Raw genomic sequence first — 24267 nt, forward strand, 5'->3', positions numbered from 1 at the left:
TATGAAAAAATCCATTATTAGTGTAGTATATTATTATATCCCATGTAATTAGTATATTAGTATATCGCTATTAACCTACTTCGCGTTGAATTTTCATCGATGTTAAGCCTAACAAAAATTTTTTTAAATAATAATTGTTGCTATTGTATCATTAAAAATTAGAAAATTAAGACTCGTTTAAATATTGGCTCCCTTTCATGGTTGAATGAGTGTTGCCAGCTAAAACACATAAAAATAATATTAAAGTAGCCAAGACATAGCCAAATATTGTAGCGCCACATCACTAGCGGACATTTGAAATTTGCCGACTAGGACGGTCGGTTAACTGAGGTATCGGTTAATCGGGGGTCGGATAATCGAGGCTCTACTGTATTAAAATAAAAATATTTATTATTAATCAAAAATTTGTTCTAGCGGGTGGTTGTTCAGGTCAAGTACCGAGGCACCTCTGTATTTGATTAATGAAATTTTGATATATAGCATTGAAGGATTAATTAACTGTGTTAATCAAGGGATACCTGTATGCATCAATATGAAAAGACAGAAAAAGTGTTAAGAGGATGTAAGGTTATATACCTTAATCACTTTACAATTTGTGGAATTTTTTTACTTGATCCCAAAGGCAAGTTTGTCCCCCTCTGTGGATGTCCATGGATATACAGTATATAGGAGCCAGATATATATTATATATATAAGTTCATAGAATTTTTCAAATCTTATAATTCATATTTAGTTACATAAGAAAATGAAAATTAATTTTAAGATTTGAAAATAATTTATTCAATTTGCAAATATTAATAAATTTCTGAAACTAACACTTTATTAGGTTTGTGTAAATTTAAAAAAGAAACTCTCTCCTGTACATGTCTCTTTCTTTAAAATATTTTAATCTATCATCAAATAAAATAAAATTTTAATTATATTCCTTGTAAAATTTAATTCAATAATACTGTTATATGGCAATATTTCTATACATAACAACAAACAAAACAAAATTTTAATTTATAAGTCTATATGACATAAACTTTAACAATGATGATGATAACTTAATATGCTATAAAATTAGATAATGCTGAAAATTATTGTTACAATCAGAATATTTTCTACTGATACAGTTTTTATTTTTATTTTTTATGTTAACTAGTTATTTTCATTTACTTATTTAAATAATTTGCATTTATTATAATAAAATAAAGCCAATTTTTACCTATTTTACATCATTTGTAAAACTTTTTTTATAGTTTTATAAAAGTTCTTTGAGTTTTTTCCATAAAAAAAACAAATTTTATTTCAGTATGAAGATTGGAATCCTGTAATATAAAATTAATCATCACTAAAAGTAATTATTAATATAACATAAAATTTGTTGCATATTTAAACTATGTTTGCAACTATTATCAAGTTATAATATATTAAAAAAGCTGATATAAATAAAGAAATGAAAATACTGGTATATAGACAATTATACGACTACTGCCAAAGTGTGAGAGTTTTGAATAGCCTCTCCTTTTAAAATTTGTGAATTGAAAAATAAAATACATGAAATCATGAAATGCATTGAGATGACAAAAAAAAAGGTAATTTTCTTTTTCTTTTTAAATATTCAAAGTTTGCTTTATAATTAGAGAATATATTTTAATAAATTTGAAAGTTTGCCATTATATAGTATATGTTTGTAATTCCAAATATTAGTGAAAAGCTTTAAAATTTTTTTAAACAATCTTCACAAAATGAAGGATGTTTAAAAAAATTAAAGTTTTTCACCAATTTGTGTTATTTCATAAAGCAAAAGTTTCATAAATTCTTAAAGCTTTTCGATAATTGATGTATTTTATTTTAGCTTTATATATAAAATGTTAGAGTATACAACAAAATTCTCTCTCTCATTTCTCTGTCAAAATTCTCTCATTCTTTTCTCTACTTTACATATATTTTAAAATGAGGGGGGAAAAAAACAGGAAGAATTTGTAACTAAATTAAATCATTTAAGCAATATAACTCAATCTACATTTTTTTATTATTAACAGCATAAAGACCCCAAGCATTTTGAATAGCAAATCAGTAAGATGAATTCTTTGGAATTGATAAGAATAAAGTGATCATTAACTGAAAAATTACAGATATTTATTTATATAATAAATAATATATTCCATTCCATGAGATTACAGTAATAGTAATGTATGTAGACAAGGTTGTTTTTACAAATAATAAAACAATAAGAATTGTTTATAAAGATGTTTGAGACATTCCTTAAGATGTATTTTCTGTACAAAGACAAAACACAGAATAATTTTACACAGCAGACACAGTTCAGACATGATTGTGAAAACATATATAAATTTCCTGAATTTAATAATAATTTTATTAATGTTCTCTCCAATACTAAACAGAATAAGTAATAAGTAAAGTGAAAATATGCTATTATTAATTTATTTTATTTCTGAATATAAAAGTGTTAGTTTATAAGTTATGATTATATTAATTATTAATCTAATAATAATAAGTTAGTATGGTATAGTCTTTTTCATACAAGATTGATTTATGCAGATAGTGAATAGATGAATAGTAAGTTTGACCCACTCCTAGTGTCACTGAAACTAAGTTAGAAAATCATGCTTCTACAGCTTCTGACATTCCAAACATAAATGCTACACTGTGGTACCTGCTTGGTTTATGTGTATAATGAGAAAGTGAAGCTTTTAGATAAGTATCAAAAAAGATCTCTTAAGTTACGTGTTTGGTGTCAAAGAATGCATCATACAATACATAAAAAATATTTACTCAAGTATTTTTCTCAAGTAGTGTGCTTGATATGGTGTAATAAAATTTTGCTCTGTATATTCAGAAATACTGGACTAAAAATTTATTCATTATAGTAAAAGTGTAAGTAAAGCAATTTAAACATGCTTAATGTTTTTCTGTTAACTGTATTCATTGCATAACTGGTCATCTGAAACTATTTGAGGTAAAACACAAAATTTATATGGAATTTTGTTCTATGTATCAGCTTATACACAATCACCATGTAAAATAAAACTATACTGTACTTCTGTTAACACACGTAATTAGATATTAAAAATATGAGATATATTTGATCAATTTTATTAAAACAACTTACAAAGTGTTTGTTTGATCTTAGATCAAAATATACAATACATGTTGATGAATATACTAAGAAAGCAGTATCAAAAAAGGTTTTCAGATGCAAGTTAGAAAACAAAAATTTTATGCAAATAAGAAGAATATTTTAAAAATTAGCTTAAATATTAATAAAATAAAAATACATTTTAGTTTTTAAATAAACTTCATACATACCTAATATAAACATCAATAATCTGATCGTTCTGGAATGTTATTTATATTTCTATCATTGTCATAATCAGCTCTCACTGAAAAGTTATTTAAAAGAAATTAATATAATATCAACAGTAATCAAGAACATTACAAAATAAATAATTTATTCATTAATGAACAAAAATAAATATGGAATTTAAATTATTACCTTCAATAATTGTTTGAAACAATTTGAAATTATTGAAAGATTGAACAATTTTTTAAAAGCTAATTAAACATTTTAAATTATTAGAAAAGTTAAGTGCTTTTCATTGCTTTATGGTTTTTGTATAAAGATTAAATTTTTATTTTACTGAGAATAAAAATTGAATTCCATCATAGAAAATTTGTTTTAAATTAAAAAATTACAATAGTTCAATAATGTGAGAAGCTGGGGGTAGAGAGTTGAACTCTAAATCCCTTTTAACAGCAACGAATTGGCAGGATTCACTCACATTGTCACTAGATGGTTGGGAGGGGAAAAAGTCGAATGGAGAGGTCACGTGGAATAAGTCAATAGGGCATCAGCAATATGTGAGTGAGAGCAACCATTTTAAAATTCAACAAGTTTAATAGAAAAATAAAGCATAAGATACAATTATAGCTATGCATTACTATGCTAGAGGTCAATGACCTAGACCAGCGGTCGGCAGTTTGTCAAGTGAGAAGAGCCAAATTGTCATGAAAACAAGATAACAAAAGTACCAGAGAGCCGCATATTAATTTAAATGTGCAAAATACGACACACGACAGGGGCGTCTTTAGTGGACGTTTTTGGCATAATGTTACACGGATGGACGGACACGCGTTCAATGTGTTATACATATAGATATGCTTCAAATGCTACCACTCTTATGCGACACATATTGATCAATGCGAGTGTGGTCATGTGCAGACGGCATACGACTCTATCTCATAAAGGCATAAGTCATAAGGCTGCAGTGAAATGAGGTGAGGTGAAATTGGAGTTTATGTTCGAAGAGCCGCAAACGTCTATGCAAAGAGCCGCATGCGGCTCGCGAGCCGCTAATTCCGACCCCTGACCTAGACTATAGGCATTTATAATTATTACTACTGGCCATAACTTGAATGCTAAATGACCAAGTGAGAGAGTTTACAATCAAGATATCCAAGATACAAATTTACAATTGTATAATACCTTGAGACTTGATGGTTTTGGATCCTGTTCATTCGATGTCGGTAAGACAATCGTGAATCTAGTCGAGGTAAAATTCCAAATGGCCCATATCTGGATGGTGAGATGAGAGGGATGAAAAGTCACAAGTCAAAGCTAATCCATAGCATTTCACTAAAGATTGGGGCACTTGCATTATAAGGGTATTTAGTGTGGAAATCTGATCAGGTGACCATTTGTTTGGTAGTGATGGCACGTCAAAGGTGTCATAGCTGGCTGATGGAAACTAAATAATAGTCGATTCAAAGGTTTCGTATTTCATCCTTAGACAAAAGTTAAGTGTCAACTTTCTCACATATTTGCAATAATTTTGCGAGTCAATGAGGAGGAGGAGGACTTGTTGACCGTTAAGCTCTGTGGAAAACGGACAGTAAAAGGGAAAGTTTCTAGACATATCTTTTTGTTATAATTTTATAAAAAGACAGTCTCTGTATCCTCACAATAATATGGACAATTATTAAAGTTTGACTATAAAATAAATTTTACCAATTGGATTTTTTTGTGTATTAAATGATTGAAAGATTTTGCAGATTAATTTTCTGCGATATGGTTGCAACTTTTTGAACCAAGATTGCCAATAAGTTGCAAATTTGTGATCAAATGAGACAAATCTGTGATATTGCAGGTTTTGAGTGACAAAATATCAGTGGTAGTCACATTGTGTAAATCAGCCTTAATTTTTCACAAGTAATTTGAATTAAGAGTTTTCCTGACTATGCAGCTGTAAAATTAACAATGAGTATGAGTAAGATTATTATAATAATGATAATTTCCTTGTTAATTCTCAATTATTTAATATTTGTAAGAGTGAAAACATTTTTGAAATGTAGCCCAAAAAATAGTGAGTCACCCAAATCTAGTAGCTAGAGCCCTACAAATATCTCAGTCTGTTACTTCTAGTCCAACTTGCAACCATGAAACCCAGCCATATTTTACAAGATAGGAGAGAAAAGGTAGTAGATGTACTCAACTACTACTCTTTCTTTCCTATCTCAGGTGAAACCCAAAAATGTGTTATTGTAAAAGCAAAGCTATGTTGACCAGATTAGAGTTGTTTGTAGTCTACTATTCTCTTATAGTATGGAAGCACATGAACTTCAATCTAAACATATGAGTTAATATACACATATCAGAGTTTGGACAGAATTTTCACTTCAAATTTCAAAGCAGCCATATTTCAAACTAACTGAATTTAAACTTAATCTTTTTAAATATAAAATAAATATTAATAGAATATAGAATTATATTAAGATAAAATTTTACAAAAACTCAACTGTTATCTATTTGCTGATCTTGGTTATAATCTCCGTCCATTCTGCTTGCATTGATTTCGTTATCAAATGGAACTTCTCTCTGGAATTGAATGTCTCTGTTATTCTGTAAGTCAGGTTTGATGTATTCTGGTTGCTCGTTCATTTCAAATGAAGAATGCCTAACATTTGGCACTCTATTTATTATTAAATTATCAAGTTTAATTATACTATTACGCTGATCTACAGGAGATTCCAAAGTTATTATCGGATCAGAAGTTATGTTTGAATTCACTAAGCTAGACTAAATGTAGAAAAGAATAAAGGAAACAATTATGTTTTTAAGTAGGAAATATATAAATTGTTTTTGAATAAAAATTAAAAACTAACCTTATTTAATGGAATCTTTTCAACATTTTTATGTTTTTTATACAAATCTGATTCTATATAATTTAATACTTTAATAGAATGTGTATCATTGCTTGATGATTTTGTTGAATTAATTGTTGTATTATGTGTTTTAACTTTATTATTGTTTATAATATGTGGTAAAGGAAGTGGTAGCTGATTTACTGTCTTTTCAGTTTGGTTATTTAAAGTTGGACTTGTATTGTCATGATGAATTAAAACCAATTTAGACACAGTACTTTCAGTCATATTAAGTGATGTATTTTTTAAAGAATTATTTAGTTTCTCCTTGAGTGTAGTTTCAGTTATAGGAACATCTAGTTGCCGATTTCCTCCATTTAAATCTGTAAATGGCACTGAGGTATTCATGTTTAATGTTTCATTAAATTCATTTCCAATGACTGTCTCTTCAATATTTTTGCTGCTCTCTATTATCTCAGATGGATGAGAAACCTAAATGATAAAATAAATTATACTTTTATTTTTCAAAAGTTGTAAAATTTATCTAAATTATTAATATATTTTTAATTTTATATTATTGAATTTTTAAAACTAAATAAAATTTCATTTAAAATGATTTTTTTTCATTTTTAATGAATGTAAATTAAACACAAACATTGCATGATTTTTATAATTTTACAGTGGTTAATTTCTGTAAAAACCTTTAAAGTATTTTGCTCTTAATAAATCTAAACAAACAAAAAATTTGGTACTGAATATAAACCATATCCCAATATTCAATTAGCCAAAGACTATAGATTATTTATAGGTTACATGCACTAATTTTTAAATAATCATTACACGTTATAAATAATTGGTCCAAACATAGGCAGTTAGGTCATCATATGTGCTAAGGTTGCTAATTTAATTCAATTAATTAATTTATAAATTAAATAAAATTCTGAAATATTTTGATTGACTCAGAATGGAACTCAAACATGCAACTTTTGGTTACTATGCAGATGCATTATCTAACAAGTTAATTGTTGAGATGACTGGGGATGTCTTACCCAATAGTTCCAATCAATTTTAAGTCAAATTATGATTATATAATTTTATTTAATAATTAGTATAATTAAGGCCTGTAAATAATCAAGCTTAAGTCTCTGGTTAATAAAATTTGGTTTAAAAAGAATGTTCAGAATTTATTATTGAAATTATTTATGAAGATATTAAGAAATTGAAGGTGAGGAAGAGATCAAATTTTACATTTAAACTATTTCAAAACAGAATAAGCAATAAGTTGATTTAAATATCAATGTTAACAATTTCAAACATCTCATTTCATATAAATTAGGTTAAGAACTATCTAAAAATGCAAAAATACAATTATAGATATATTTCATCCTCTGATATTTTGTGATTTTCATCTAACACTCCACTGACATTTTAGCTCCAATGGACATATTTTGAATATGTTGAATGTTTCCAAAATTAAAAAAGTGGGTGTTTTACTTTACCATTAGGGCTTATAAATTCTAAATATCAAATTTGTGTTAGCTTTATATATTTATTTATTGATAATATGCATTTATTATCTACAGTGTGACAATAAAGTTTCTGAACTGATCTTACTGTTGAAAATCCAGCAATGCCTCGCTGCAAATGATTATAAAATTTGTTAGTATATATCAATACTTTGATGCTAAGCCAAAAACTGAAATTTGCTTCAATGTGTTTGACTTAATATTGGACAGTGGTTCAAGTTTTTGTACAGGTGTCACAATCAAATATGAAACAGTAGGCTTCAATTAAAATTTGTATTAATCTCAAGAAATCGGCATTGAAATGTATGAACTGTTGAAAGAAGTTTACAGAGATGCTTCTTTATCAAGAGCAACATTTGAGTGACACAGGCAATTTAGAAAAATGAGGAAATCATTGTGTGATGATGAAAAACATGGCTGTCCATGGACATTGAGAACAAGTGAATCTGCAGCTCTCATCCAGAAACTGTTAGCTCAGAACAGAACTTTAAGAATTCAAGTGCTCAAGCAATTGACTATAATCAATCAAGATACAGCAAACTTCATGTTAACTCAAGATCTTGGTAAAAGAAAGGTTTGTGCATATTTTATTCCCCATTTGCTGACATAAGATGAAAAAAAAAAAAAACATTAATGTGTTGTGTTGTTTCAAGAATTTGTCAAAATGGCTGATGCAGATTAAAACTCAATTGTCATAGCAGACAACACTTGATATTTTTCACATACAATCCCAACACCAAACAACAGATTATGGCACAGTTGAATCCAAAAAAGCAAAAAGCACAGTCAGAATACAAAATTCCTGCATAAAGACAATGCTCATTATTTTTTCAACTTCAAGCGAGTTATTTACAAAGAATTTATCCCTGAGGGACAAACTGAAGGTGGAAAATATTACATTGGTGTACTGAACAATTTCTGAAGTATATTCATTAGGTGCAGCCTCAACTCTAAGAAAAGTCATCTTGGTTCCTGCTCCATGACAATGGATTCAGCATATTCATCAACACTGGTCACTAGTTTTTGGCAAAAAATGTGTTGTGCTTCCACACCCCTCTTATTTTGGCAGACTTTTCCCTATTTCCCAAGTTAAAACTAAACTACCCAAAAATAAAGCAAAAGCGTTATTTTTGGGGTAAGAGTGAGTTTTTAAAAAAATTAGTAAAATGCCAATGAGTAAAATTTTCACTGTCTGACCCCATTCAAGATATGACTCCCTCTTTATCTTTCTACCCCTTGACTTATCTCCAAAATGTAATAGCCAATGCACCACATATAGAAATATTCACATATAGAAATAAAAATTCTTGATATATAAAGCAAAATATAGGCCAACACAGAGAATTTTGTTCTTTTTTTTTATGTTTTTTAAATTGGGAGCTTAAAATGTCAACATATGCTGAAGGTCAAAATTTGACCAATCAAAATACTTTCCCTCTGTTACTTTAACAGCTGGGGAAATAACTGAGTGGACTTTTTTGATGATGTACAGTACAATACCATCCATTCATAAAAGTATGACAAAAGAGCTGCAGGTTATTCCACAGATGGCTTCTCAGCACATTTTATATTGCTATACAGTCATTGTAAAAAAGAACATATAGACAGCAAAGTGAGTCTACTTTGCTATATTAATTAAAAGACAACCATAAAAAAATTTATGTCTGTTTTTGTTCTGATACAATAAAATCAGTCTGAAACTTTATTGTGTAATGGAATGAATTTTCACAAGAAAATATAACAGATAAAATGAATTAAAAAGTAAAAAAAAATACCAATAAAATAATTACTAAGAAATTGAATAATTTATAAAAATTGACTTTGGTAAAAGTATAGCATTACAGATTCAGGAAAGAAAAATATTAAAATTAAATTTTTGTTATTAAAAATTAAATCATTTATTAAAACGTTTTAAGAAGTTTTAATAATTCTTCACATTATTAAAACTTTTAGGCTATGTTAATAGATTATGAATTATAAATGTTCATTAAAAAGCCTTTTAAAATTTTTAAGTTTATCCTCTCTATATACATATACAACATAGCCCAAAAGTCACTTAATGAAAACATGTTTTATCAATATTTTAAGAATAATTAAAACTGATTTAGAATAGCTGCATATTATTTTTAATTAAATTGCTTCAGTTTGTAAAATATATCAGTTAACTAACTTGGGCCACATCATTTCTTATATATGACTGGAAAACAAGGAATGATTTTAGAATTTAAGAAATTAAATGCAAATTACAATTTTTTAATGATAAAGAAGTTTTAATTTGATAAAAATTTGTTTAAAATTTATATTCTTACTGTATTTCTAAGAAGCTTTGCCCCCTATTCCCAATGTAGACTATTCATAACAAAAATTTTGTGAAAATTCATCTATTCCCAGTGCAGCTGTTTCTATTTTAAGTTTCCTTTTTTGCATATAGTGTATCTGTAAACATATTGTTGCACTTTTCTCTGTATACAGTGTACAGAGCTAGTGACTGAGCAGAACAAAATTATCAATCAATAAAGATGGGAGAGGTTAAATTTTGATTCTTTTAGTAGTCTTGCACGAAACCCTGGCCCTATCATCTTATGATTTTGAAATGATCCATGAACCAGCAGTAAGTAGTATGGTGAAACAGTGGTACTAATGTTTTTTGAGTGGTGAGATTTGGAGGGATCTCCAGTGAGTACCAGCCCATGTGTGATTCAGACTGCAGTCCATAGGTAGATAGATAGGAGAAATTTGTGCAGTCCTTGGTATATAAACATAGTGCATGTTTATTTGTATAAAAACATATGTATTGGGTACCACTTGCCCCAAGGATTTTGCTCACTTGTTCAAAAATTTCCTGATTATTTGTCAATTCCTGGTGCTGCCATTTCTTTCTTTTTTGATGAAAAAAGCATTGTGACAATTTTAAGCCAAGTATTTTATACATATAGAGTAGATATTGTATTTATAATTTTACATGATTTATAGAATAAAAAGGTTTACTTAAAAGAGTGTTTTCATATTAACATTAGATATTCAGAATAAAAATTAAATATTTAAACTAACTTAATTTTAAGGAGTTAAAGTTTGTATTAAAGTTCTTTGATTAATAAAACTGAAAATTACTATTTATTAATTTTTATTGTAACTAGTTGCTTTGGGGAGTACACATTTTCTATTACAGTATATGTATTTAATCAAAAATATATCTTGATTTAGACACTTCCTAAATATTTTATAATTAAATATCTTAAATAATCATTTGTTATTATACAGTCGACCCCCCTATAAGATCATTGATTATTCCGTTTTATATGAATTCCATGTTGTACGAGTCACTTAGATTTTACAAATACATGTACCGGGCTGTGAACGGCTCACGTATTTGTAAAATTTAAGTGACTCGTACAACATGGAATTCATATAAAACGGAATAATCAATGATCTTATAGGGGGGTCGACTGTATTGGCTANGCGTGATTCCCGGCCAACCAATTAGCCATCACCAGCCGTAACGTTATGCAAATCTGTGATTCCCAAGCCATAGTCTTATGCAAATCATGCCGTGTGGCGTAATTGTCTGCTGACCAATCAGTGGCTGTACTTTCAAAAAGCCAACGGCCACTTTCAACCATCTGTCGATGACCGTTACGACTAAAAATAAACTTCGCTAGGTCTTACTTTCAGAGGGAGGTCTTATATTTCGCAATTCAGCAAAATCTGTGCTAGGTCTTATTTTCTGCGGATGTCTTATTTTCGGGGAAACACAGTATATGAATGTATCATCTAGGTTTACTGAAATACAATATTCAAATTGTCTTATCTAATGACTTATTCACTTGAAACTACTATTATCAAAATATATTCATAAAACTCAATTCTGAATGTTTTAAAGATGTATTAATCTAGTTTGAATAAATTAATTATTAACCAACAATTTAGTACTCTTCAAATGTAACATGAAAGGGCATCTGTTAAGAATCCCCTTCATTCTTTTCATCTTGCACCGAAATTTTGCTAGTACATATAACACAAAATTCAAAGAGAATTGGTCAATTTGTTTTTCAGTATGTTTAAAGTATTGCTGAGATATCATGTTTTGGACTCAAATTACAAGTCTTGGATTACATGCAACTGATCTGACATTGACACTTATTACCCAATCATAAGTTTTGTAATGCATGCTCTACAATGAAAGTAACTAAGTAAATAAAAACACATTTTTTCACAGGAATCTAAATTTTGTCTGAAAAAAGAGGTGAAAGAGGTAATAAAGGATGGTTTCATGCAATGTGTAAAATTTTTAAAAATTATGGAAATTACTTTTATTCAGAATTCTCTAAGAGGCACATGATAGGATGACTCTTAGAGAATCCCGAAACATTAAAAAAAAACCAGTGAAATCTTTTGAACAAGAATTTTTATGTAATCTGAAAGAGCAAGGAGTACAGTACCAGGAGGATATACTCAGATATAAAATATTTTAACAATTAACAAAAAAATCCAATAATTTGAGTGATCCCTAACAAGCGTCCTACAACAGATTAAAAACTTTTTAAAAATTTACTACATTATGCAGTAAATATAATGAAAATCAATAAAAATATAAGAAAAATTACCTAGTATATATATTTTTTTTAATGTAATATACATTAATATTTGATTAAGATTAATCTTTTATTCTTTACTTGTATCAAAATCAGTCATCTTTATGTTATGAAATTCATTAACCTCAGTTCTTATTTGTTTCTGAAGTCAGATTTTTATCTTCAAGAAACATTTAACAAAAACAGAGAAAATGACTCATTACAGTTATACTAAAATGTATTTTTTTCTCTTATCATAAATAAATTGAATATATTCTTCAAATTTTCATTTTTTTAACTAATTAACAAAAGACCGTCATCAGTATTTATCAGAATACAATAATGTAACAACCTTGATAATTAAATTGAATGGTATGTAATCTTATTTTATTAATATATTGATATAATTTATGATATCAATTTAAAAATGAGTTTATTTAATGCACATGCAAGTTCTTAATAACCACCTTTTCAAATTACTTTTATGAATAACTATATTTATTCTTAGTATTTACAAAACATATTTTTCCTAACAGATGTTTATATAGTTTAAAATTTTCAGTTTTTATATTACTATCATAAAAGAAATGTATCTAGTTATCCTATCTTTATTACAAGTAAAATTCAAATATGAATTTTGCATTCTAACTGTAAAAAAAATAATAAAAATTTGTATCTGTAAAATTATAAAATTGTAATGTAATTTAACAAAAAGTTTTAATATTTTAAATTAAAAAATAACAACAGTATACATCAGAAACTTGGATGAATAATCTTTTTATTTTTATAAAGAGCATATAAATTTCCATTTTGCTGTTTTCAAATTTTAATATCTTTCAAATTCTACTACACTACAACATTATTTTGAAATTAACAAATAAATAAACTATATATATTTATATATATACATGTATATAATTTTTTAACTGAAAAATTATTACTAAAGTTTAGCAAAAAATAATTGCTAATGAATAAAACTGAAGTCTTTTCAATTTGTAATATTTTTTCTAATGTAAATAAGTTTCTCAAAATAGCATTGATTATGTGTTAAAATTTATTTCCTAAAATAGTAAATTTGTAGAAAATATAATTTCATATACAGATCAATACTGTAGCTGTCCTGATTATATTGTTAAAAATAAAATAATACTAAGAGAAATAATTGATGTTAAAATTATAAAACAAAACAGAACTAAAACAAAATAAATTTATTTTATTTCTTACTTTTAATGTACATAATTTTAACAACATGTATATAAAAATAAAAATTTATTCAAACAAAATCAATAAATCTTATTCTATAATATGTCCATGAATAACAGCATTATGATTCATAGGTAATTTACTATTTACATGATGATTTTCTAATTCATACAAATTATTATGTGGAATAAAGTCATGAAAATTTATTTTGTTCTTACCCAAATTATGCAAATCAATTTGATGTGCAATTGGATATGGATATGCTATTTTAGCATTATTTTGGGAATGATTTTGCTGCCATGGGTAATGCTTATAAATTTGATAATTAGTTAGTGGAATATTATTGGAATGTTGCAGTAATAATTTATCATTATTATTATTATGAATATATTTTCTATCATGGTAAAAATATGGCTGTGAATCAACAAAATAATTTTCTTTATTAAAATTTTTGTTTAGTAAATCAATTTTCTCTCTACGTACCTTCATATCTGGAATATGCACAAGTTTTTCATTTGAATTTGAATTATTATGATCAAATTTCAAGACAGATTTTTCATGTGGACTGTCAATATGCAATTTCTCTTTCAAAATCAACTTTTCATGTGAAGTGAAATTCTTCATATTTATACAATTATTCAAGTGAAGTGAAACTTCATCAAACTGAAGCATTAGTTGACGATGCTGTTTTTCACAGATCATTAATTTACTCTAAAAAATAACAAGTTTATAGATTATATATGAGAAAAATGAAATTATTAATTTACTTTATGTACTTAAAGCAAAGTTAATTCATGAAATCTTTAAAAATCTAAAACTACCATAATTCTGTATAGATAAACCACAGGTTATTTGAGTTTTAAGTCAATTTTAAAGTAGATCTGGGTTATGTGATGATCAGATTATTGATTTTAACTTATAAACTTATCAATCTCTCATGTGTGAAGTGCCCCAAGAGTTTTTAGAAATCATGAAAAATTCATTTCATTACAAACATTCAACTGTCATCACAACTTTCTATTTAATTTTTTCATGTTTAAGTTTATTTTAGCATTTATTATTATTATTATTATAGTGTTGATAGATTGTATTCTGTTCAGTCAGTACCAATGCTTAATGATATGCCAGACCTAGGTCAAAACAGTACAGAAAAACTGTTACTATGGTTATATGCAGCTTGTATATTTATCATTTAGAAATTGATATAGCTATTTTCTATAATGTGATATATGTATCATTGTAAAGCCCTAATGTTTCTAGACTTTTGTGTACTATATGTAGTATGATTCATGTGCAAGAAAGGACTACAGACAATAAATATCTTACCCATTCTCCTCAGGCAAAGTTCTGAATATTTCCTAATTTTTTAAATGTATGTTTCTTGTATGTTGTGGTTGTTTGAAGCAGCTGTGTCTATGATGTATGTAATTTTGTTTTATCAATCAACATATTTGATCTATGGGGATAAATTGTTTTGTCTATAATTACAGCTCAGTCATAGTATATTTGTGTGTGTTGTTTTCTATGACATCTGAAGTGTGTATTTTTTGTAAGGGTTATAAATAGATAATAGTTTATGTTTGAATATGAGCTTTTGATGTATTAAATTTTCAATTTGGTTATGTCAATGTAAGTAGGCAGTATGTGTTGAAAGCTTGCAATCCAACATTATGTGAATCCACTTGTAAGAAATGCCACATCATGCATAATGTGGCATTTCTTAAAAGTATCATCTGATATCTGGAAGTGTTGTATTTTAAAATGTACTTTCTGTAGTATTTCGTATTTACAACCTGGCTTTGTATGAAGATCATAAACTCTACTCTCTCTCCATAAAGAGACTTCCAAGTCAGCCAGTTAGACACCATTTAACAACATAATTTTAGCTAACAAGGGGATGGTATAACATTGGGGTAACTGATTTCAATCAAACTCAGTGAGGTTATAATGCCTCTACAACAACTGACATGTGCCAAGCAGTAAGTGCAATACTCTAAATTAAAGGGAAAAATTAAAGTTGAAAATTGCAAATCACTTAAAACTATTAGAATTTCCACATTTATAGAGTGGCTCAGTGGGGCCAACAGTTTCGTAATTGTGATGGTGTTTCAAATCACATTAGTATTAATTTAGTGTTTTCCCTCCTAAAACTATAATTTTTAATTTATTATATTGTCAGAGAGAAAATTGATTTATTTTTAGAAAACTACAAATGCACAAAAAACAGGGTAAGAAAACAATAAAATCCATCTGTTTTAAGTAACAAGTCAATGTCAAAAGCAATTAACAATGTTTCCTAACAATATTTATTTAAAAACAAAGCATTTTCTGTATTTTCATGTACAGTACGCAGTATGTACTTACTCTGGTAACAGTCATTGTTTAACCTAAATATGTCTCTAACTGCATCTTTCTTTTCTAACGAACGAAAAGATGGCTTTGATATCTCGTGCTAACATTGATAGCGTAGAAATTTGTTCTGCAGAAGAATCATTGTAAGACAATATAAAATTTATATATTGTGAAAGCATCCTTCAAAATCAAGCTAATTGCAGTTGATGGTTCTTCATCAATTTCAGAAGTTGCAAAGGCAGTAGAATAAAACATTTAAGTGCTGTGACATTTTCCAATGTGATACAGTATGAATGATTCTCCTCTAAATTAGTTGATGATAAAGTGTCTTTAAATATTAATCAAGTTTGTTTATTCCAGTGACATATGTAAATTTTCTTCTTACTGTAAATATCTGCATTTATTCAACATGTACACTGCAGAAATGTTTATTTCACATGATTCTATGACAATTACCATTCACAAAATTTTTCTCATGAAAAGTAAACACAATATGTTAATAAAAATGCCTTTCTTATTAACAAACTTGGCCTTAAATAATGATAAGTTTGTTTAAATCTAATCTTCCCAAATAATTTATAAATAAATGTTAGTATGAATCCCATGTATACTGTATGTGAATATTTGAAAATAACTTATAAATAAATATGAATTTAAAAATACCAATAATAAATTGAAAATTATAATTTTCTATTAAAAAAATACATTGATACCACAGAGATCAAAATCTCATGATTATGAAAATGGCACAACCCCACCAAGCCACCAGCCACTCTACAAATGACAGAAATTCTAATGTTTTAAGTAATTTTGCAATTTTCAACCTCCATTTTTTCCTTTAATTTCAAGTATTGTGCCTTACTGCTTGGCACATGTCAGTCAATATGGGGATGCACTATAACCTCACTGAGTTTCATCAAAATTGATGACCCCAACATCATACTGTTCCCTCGTAAGTCTGTCAGAATTCCTACCATGAAGCTCCTGGACACAGGACTAATTGATCCATGTCAATTTTATATAGGTTTAATGATGTATTGTTTTTGTCTGCAAAAATTACCACTTTATGTAATTGTGATCTTATTGTTTTTACATATATTCTGTCTAAAAAAAACTTTAAAAAAATGATTTTGTAAAGTTTTTGTTAGACAGAATTGAGATTGATTAATCACTCTTCAAAAGAGTGATTGATCAATCTCAATGACAATTAAGATATGCAGATTGATAATTATNAAAAAAAAAAAAAAAATGATTAAAAAGAGTAAATAAATTTGATATTAAATATTCTGTACTGAAGTTTCATTTACATTATTACTGAATGTTTAATAATTATTTCTCAAACATTTAACAATATTTTAATATTCTAAAATTTATATTATTTTTTAACTTACTTTTAAAAGCTTATAATCATTTAGCAGTTGTGAATGTTTTGATTGTAATTCATTCTAAAAATAAAAAAATAATTCTCTCAGTTTTCTCCTATTTATATCAAATTACAAAAATAATCATAAATTTATTTTATTTTCAAATATGATTTACTATATAATTACCAAAAACAATTCTATTACAAATTCGTAAATTATTTTAAATTATAAATATTAAAAATTATCATAAATTTGAAATATTAAAAATTCTATTACAGTATATGAACACTTAAATTAACAAATGATTAAAAGATGTACAATACTTCTGTACATTATAAATGTAAATAATACTTAGATATTTTTTTCAATAACTGAGCATAGTTATATTGCAACTATAATTGAATGGATAGTTATCCATATTTTAAAGCTGATTTGAAAGTAGATGTTGGTTACATCACAGCCAACAACAACAGGCCCACCATTGGACTTTTAATGGAGTCACTTGGGACCAGTTTAGCTGAAGCGCCTTCATGTGACAGTTTTCAGAACACATGTCTACTACACGGTAGTGTGCTTTTGCTTGTGCCTTCGTTTTGATCACATAGTTAATTTTATGATTATTTTGTTGGTGTTTTATGTAACTAAGTTTATCTGTTTTTTGATCGTTGTTGCTATTCCAAGCTTCACTTTTTTTTTTAAGTATTGATTTTATTTGTTGAACTTAATGCCTTTTGAATTTATACATTATAAGTCTAACCAGTGGATTTAGACCTAATGGTGTTTTGTCTAGTTTAAAATGACTAAAAAGTGTTGTGTACTTAAAAGCAAAAGAAATTATGAATTTACATTAACTGGTAACTTAAGTGTTTTTAAATTTCTTATAGATCCTGTATTACATCAGCATTGGATATGAAATATTCCAAGGCATAAATGGACTCCAACTGATTTTAGCATCGTTTGTGAATGGCATTTTTTATCTTCTGATATCTTGAGGTAGGATGTGTTTAAGAACTCCAATGGAAGTATAATGTAACTTGAAAGGGAGATTCCAAAGTTAAGGGAAAATGCAATTCCAATTATATTTCCCAAACTGCCAGATTATTTTAACAAATTCCAGCAAAGCAGAAAAAAATCTGCAGAACAGCACAGAGACGAGCAGTGATTGAGACTTGAGCAGTAGTATGCTGATTTTGTGGATAACAAAGACATCATTCACAGTTTTTCTGAGCTTCATTCAAAGGTTAATGAGAAGCAAAAAGGTGTGATTTGTAACTGGCATGTTACAGAAGAGAACCAAATGCTCATTTTCTACCAAATTAGATTTATAGAAGACAGACAACCATTTCTGTAAGTATATCTATTAATACTGATCTTCATGTTACTATATTTGTTGCTGAACAGTGTGTAGAAAGAAAAGAATTAAATGGATTCTGGATAATGGATACTCTGTGAAAAGATAGTCACAACTTAAAAACTTATTTAACCATTACAAAAACTTGACTCTCTCTATTTTGCACAAACCAGCTCCAGTTTTACTTAACAGTGCTTGCAAAGTGCTTGATAAGATAACATCTCAGTGTGATGACCTACAGTTGGGAATTATAAAGTTTATCATCAAACAACTTAATCTTCTTAATGTTCTAGCTAATCAAATAAGATAGAGCAGTGAGATTACAAAACTTGCATTTTTATTATACATTCAATCTGCAGCTTGTAACAGGCCACTGAGAAATTCCAACATTGTTCTGCTACCACATGTCAACACTTTAAAAAAACTGTTGTCTGCATTAACTGTTTGACAAAACGAGCATGGAAAGTATCTAAAAGTATTGGCTATGTCATTAACAGAGAGAGAATGATATATATCTGTACATGACAAGATACATGTGATTGATAACATGGAATACAAGGGGAGATACTTAAGTAGTGTAGCAGAAAACTGTTCAGATGTCTTAGCAACAACAGTCCAGTCATATATAATAGTATCCCTTCCTACTTGGTCATTTGAAGATGGTGGTAGCCTTATTACCTATGAAGAATCCTGATATAGTGTGTGTTGCTAACCAATGGTATGCTGTTGTTATACTTGTACAGGACTGTGGTTTCACAATGGTGGCAGCAATCAACTGAATAGAAAAATGTTCAAGTTGTTAGGTGATTGATTTAAATATGATTGGAGCATATCTGATATTGAATATAAATGAAATGCTGGAATTAGTTCAAATCCCCAGAAACTTACCAAATCATTTTCTACTATATGGCACTGTACTGTACATCTTTTAAAATGTATTAGAAACAATTGGGTTAATCAAAAAAACAACACTCAGACATTCATATATCTTTCACTCTCAAATATTCAGCTTTCAAGAATTGAATGTAGTATGTCACAAGAATTGACTGCAACTACCCATAAGAATGACAGACATGCTTCAGATGACTGTGCATCAACATCTACAATTCTATGCACGGAAAGCTAGAACTTCTGTAAATAAATAATGTAAAATCTTTGACACTTTTTCTAACAATTTTCTTTAATCAAACTAATGTTTTCTGCTATATTTAATGTATTATTATTAGATTAAATATAGCCAAAAACGTTAGTTTGATTAAAGAAAATTGCTAGAAAAAGTGTTGAAGGTTTTATATTACTTATCAACATCTACATTCAGTACTAGTAACACATGTTTACAAGGACATTTAGTCCATACATATTGTTGCATCTTCTCCTGCAAGCATCAGTGAAATGGAAGAAGCTTCCTTAAGTTTTCTAAAAGAGCTTTATTGGTTTGAGAAGAATAACATCTTGAAATATGCGACAGTTTTAAATTACAAAGCTCTTTACCCACCAACATTTGACAGACAGAAAGTATCACTAGCTCTGAAGATATTCAATGAAAAAATAATAGCTGGAATTCATCAACATCTAACATATATCAAGGGAGAAACAACAGCAAACTGCCAAATTCCTGCAGCTGATTTTAAACTGGTGGTGCATCATGAATGTAAATCAGCTGTTGAAAGGTATACATCCACAAAATCCGTTGTCAACCATTTACAGACATGAATGATGCAAGATTTAATCATATACAGGAATTTAGTGTTTGGTTACAATAGTAGGAATCAACTCATAAAAGTTACAATAATCAATGTCTTTATAGTGAAAACAATGCTGCCCTAATTCAGACAAACATAACAATCTGTGCTTTGATAAAATAACTTCTTGTCCCCAGTCCAGGTTCTTTTGTCTTGACAGTTAAGATTCAAAGTGACAGTATTGAGACAAGATTTGGATTGTATAGGCAGCTTTCAGACTCAAACTACAAAGTATCAGTGCACAGATCCTGGAATCTGAGAAAAATTATGCATTTTGACAGTGTTGGATCTTCATTCTAGTAAATTTGGTTAGTAAAGTTATGTGATTTATTTGATAATATGAAAGAACAACCATTGAAATTTTTGCAGCTTAACCTAAGAATTTCAGGATATTCTAATTGAACCTGAAGTGTTCATAAGCTTTTCAGACCAATGTATCATAGTTTTTATTTCTAGATATGTTGCAAAGAAGGTGAGTGCTACACTTGATTATGGTACATGTAAAATAATGTTGATAGTTGACAGGAACCTAAATATAGAATTTCCTCAATTTGCCAATGCACAGTACAGTCCCTTGCTTAATCGAGGTGACCTGAAATATCCCTCTTTACAGTAAACTGAATTTGTGATTAAATGTTATTCAATGTTTAGTACATTAATACTTCTAAGTATGGGGAAATATTTTTGAAGAACAGCAACCAGAAGTCATTATCAAATGCAATACTCAGACATAAAAAAGTGGTTGTTTTAAATGCAAAACTACAAAAACTTGTTATAAATGATGGTGTATGTCTGTGTGGTGTAAGGAATGCTGATTTATTTTGTAAGGCTATTCCTATTCTAAGCAATATTTTCATTGATAACTATATGAAAATTTGCAACGAGACTCTGAGAACCAAGCATTTTAATAAGCAAAAATTGGATACACTGCATTAAAATAAATCATTTGGATTTTACATTGAGAATTTGTATTCTATGAAGTAAGTTATGATGAGAAACTTTTTTCCATATTTTATTTATATGTAAGTCATATATAATATGTTTAATTGTAATAATTAAAATTTATGGTGTAACTAATCCACTGTTTTGAACCTAGTGCAGTANATGATTACAATTAATGAATTATTATTGACAATTAATTACTTACAATTAATGAATTACTTACATCAAATTGATTCATTTTCCATGTTAACTGAGAATTCTCATGATATAATTGTTCCTTCTCTGATGATACCTTCTTTAAATGATCTGTAATAAAATTTATATAATCATAAATAAAAAAATCATAAAAAAGTTAAAAAAGTTTGATAATTTTATGAAAATACAATAAATGAAGTTGCTATATTTAAACTCATCACATTAATTATTTAATTACTTTTATCTATAATTTTAAAATTTAATCTCTTCACAAACATTTTCTTAACTGTACTGAAAAAATACATAGTAAATCCCCACCAGTTTGGACTTTGCATAATTCCAACAAATTTTTTCAGAAAATTGTACAGTAATTTAGATTCTTTTGATAATAGAAAAATTATAATTAATGCGTGTTTCTGATATCCAGAAATCTTTGCAATACCATGTACTAGGTTACTGTAGTCGGTAAGTTACTAAAGACTGTACACTTCTGTTCACTGTATTATTGTGAAATTTTTTGAGCTCATTTCCGTAATAATAAGCAGTATAACCTCAAATCAGTAAAAAAAAAGTCAATAAAAAAACAAAAAGTTTTCACTTTACCATGAAGTTTGTTAACTTCATCTGTTTTCTGACGTAATGTTTCTAAATGATTTGAAACTTCAAAATTTAAATTTTTCTTTTCTTCTTCTATTATAGAATAATCTTGTTTTATTTCTGATAATTTATTTTCTACTTGAGTATTTTTTTCCTAAAAAAAAAAAAAAAAATGATTAAAAAGAGTAAATAAATTTGATATTAAATATTCTGTACTGAAGTTTCATTTACATTATTACTGAATGTTTAATAATTATTTCTCAAACATTTAACAATATTTTAATATTCTAAAATTTATATTATTTTTTAACTTACTTTTAAAAGCTTATAATCATTTAGCAGTTGTGAATGTTTCGATTGTAATTCATTCTAAAAATAAAAAAATAATTTTCTCAGTTTTCTCCTATTTATATCAAATTACAAAAATAATCATAAATTTATTTTATTTTCAAATATGATTTACTATATAATTACCAAAAACAATTCTATTACAAATTCGTAAATTATTTTAAATTATAAATATTAAAAATTATCATAAATTTGAAATATTAAAAATTCTATTACAGTATATGAACACTTAAATTAACAAATGATTAAAAGATGTACAATACTTCTGTACATTATAAATGTAAATAATACTTAGATATTTTTTTCAATAACTGAGCATAGTTATATTGCAACTATAATTGAATGGATAGTTATCCATATTTTAAAGCTGATTTGAAAGTAGATGTTGGTTACATCACAGCCAACAACAACAGGCCCACCATTGGACTTTTAATGGAGTCACTTGGGACCAGTTTAGCTGAAGCGCCTTCATGTGACAGTTTTCAGAACACATGTCTACTACACGGTAGTGTGCTTTTGCTTGTGCCTTCGTTTTGATCACATAGTTAATTTTATGATTATTTTGTTGGTGTTTTATGTAACTAAGTTTATCTGTTTTTTGATCGTTGTTGCTATTCCAAGCTTCACTTTTTTTTTTAAGTATTGATTTTATTTGTTGAACTTAATGCCTTTTGAATTTATACATTATAAGTCTAACCAGTGGATTTAGACCTAATGGTGTTTTGTCTAGTTTAAAATGACTAAAAAGTGTTGTGTACTTAAAAGCAAAAGAAATTATGAATTTACATTAACTGGTAACTTAAGTGTTTTTAAATTTCTTATAGATCCTGTATTACATCAGCATTGGATATGAAATATTCCAAGGCATAAATGGACTCCAACTGATTTTAGCATCGTTTGTGAATGGCATTTTTTATCTTCTGATATCTTGAGGTAGGATGTGTTTAAGAACTCCAATGGAAGTATAATGTAACTTGAAAGGGAGATTCCAAAGTTAAGGGAAAATGCAATTCCAATTATATTTCCCAAACTGCCAGATTATTTTAACAAATTCCAGCAAAGCAGAAAAAAATCTGCAGAACAGCACAGAGACGAGCAGTGATTGAGACTTGAGCAGTAGTATGCTGATTTTGTGGATAACAAAGACATCATTCACAGTTTTTCTGAGCTTCATTCAAAGGTTAATGAGAAGCAAAAAGGTGTGATTTGTAACTGGCATGTTACAGAAGAGAACCAAATGCTCATTTTCTACCAAATTAGATTTATAGAAGACAGACAACCATTTCTGTAAGTATATCTATTAATACTGATCTTCATGTTACTATATTTGTTGCTGAACAGTGTGTAGAAAGAAAAGAATTAAATGGATTCTGGATAATGGATACTCTGTGAAAAGATAGTCACAACTTAAAAACTTATTTAACCATTACAAAAACTTGACTCTCTCTATTTTGCACAAACCAGCTCCAGTTTTACTTAACAGTGCTTGCAAAGTGCTTGATAAGATAACATCTCAGTGTGATGACCTACAGTTGGGAATTATAAAGTTTATCATCAAACAACTTAATCTTCTTAATGTTCTAGCTAATCAAATAAGATAGAGCAGTGAGATTACAAAACTTGCATTTTTATTATACATTCAATCTGCAGCTTGTAACAGGCCACTGAGAAATTCCAACATTGTTCTGCTACCACATGTCAACACTTTAAAAAAACTGTTGTCTGCATTAACTGTTTGACAAAACGAGCATGGAAAGTATCTAAAAGTATTGGCTATGTCATTAACAGAGAGAGAATGATATATATCTGTACATGACAAGATACATGTGATTGATAACATGGAATACAAGGGGAGATACTTAAGTAGTGTAGCAGAAAACTGTTCAGATGTCTTAGCAACAACAGTCCAGTCATATATAATAGTATCCC

At 27.8% G+C, this 24267-nt stretch overlaps 1 protein-coding gene across 1 annotated transcript in view; it reads right to left on the minus strand.

Annotated features, from left to right (window-relative positions):
- Nucleotides 1-1259: 1259 nt before the first annotated feature.
- The window catches only part of LOC111622717 (kinesin-related protein 4-like), a 32353-nt gene continuing 9345 nt past the window's right edge, over nt 1260-24267 (minus strand). Inside the window, exons 4-11 of the mRNA XM_023365137.1 lie at nt 22306-22359; nt 21997-22144; nt 21422-21504; nt 13931-14158; nt 6169-6639; nt 5803-6082; nt 3316-3389; nt 1260-1310 (exon numbers count right to left, since the gene is read on the minus strand). Coding sequence (XP_023220905.1) covers nt 3328-3389; nt 5803-6082; nt 6169-6639; nt 13931-14158; nt 21422-21504; nt 21997-22144; nt 22306-22359 — 1326 coding nt within the window. The 3' untranslated portion in view covers nt 1260-1310; nt 3316-3327. The remainder of the gene's footprint in view (nt 1311-3315; nt 3390-5802; nt 6083-6168; nt 6640-13930; nt 14159-21421; nt 21505-21996; nt 22145-22305; nt 22360-24267) is intronic.

Source organism: Centruroides sculpturatus, unplaced genomic scaffold (genome assembly GCF_000671375.1).
Source record: "Centruroides sculpturatus isolate CEXI.00-Female unplaced genomic scaffold, Cexi_2.0 scaffold307, whole genome shotgun sequence".
Lineage (NCBI taxonomy): Eukaryota > Metazoa > Arthropoda > Arachnida > Scorpiones > Buthidae > Centruroides > Centruroides sculpturatus.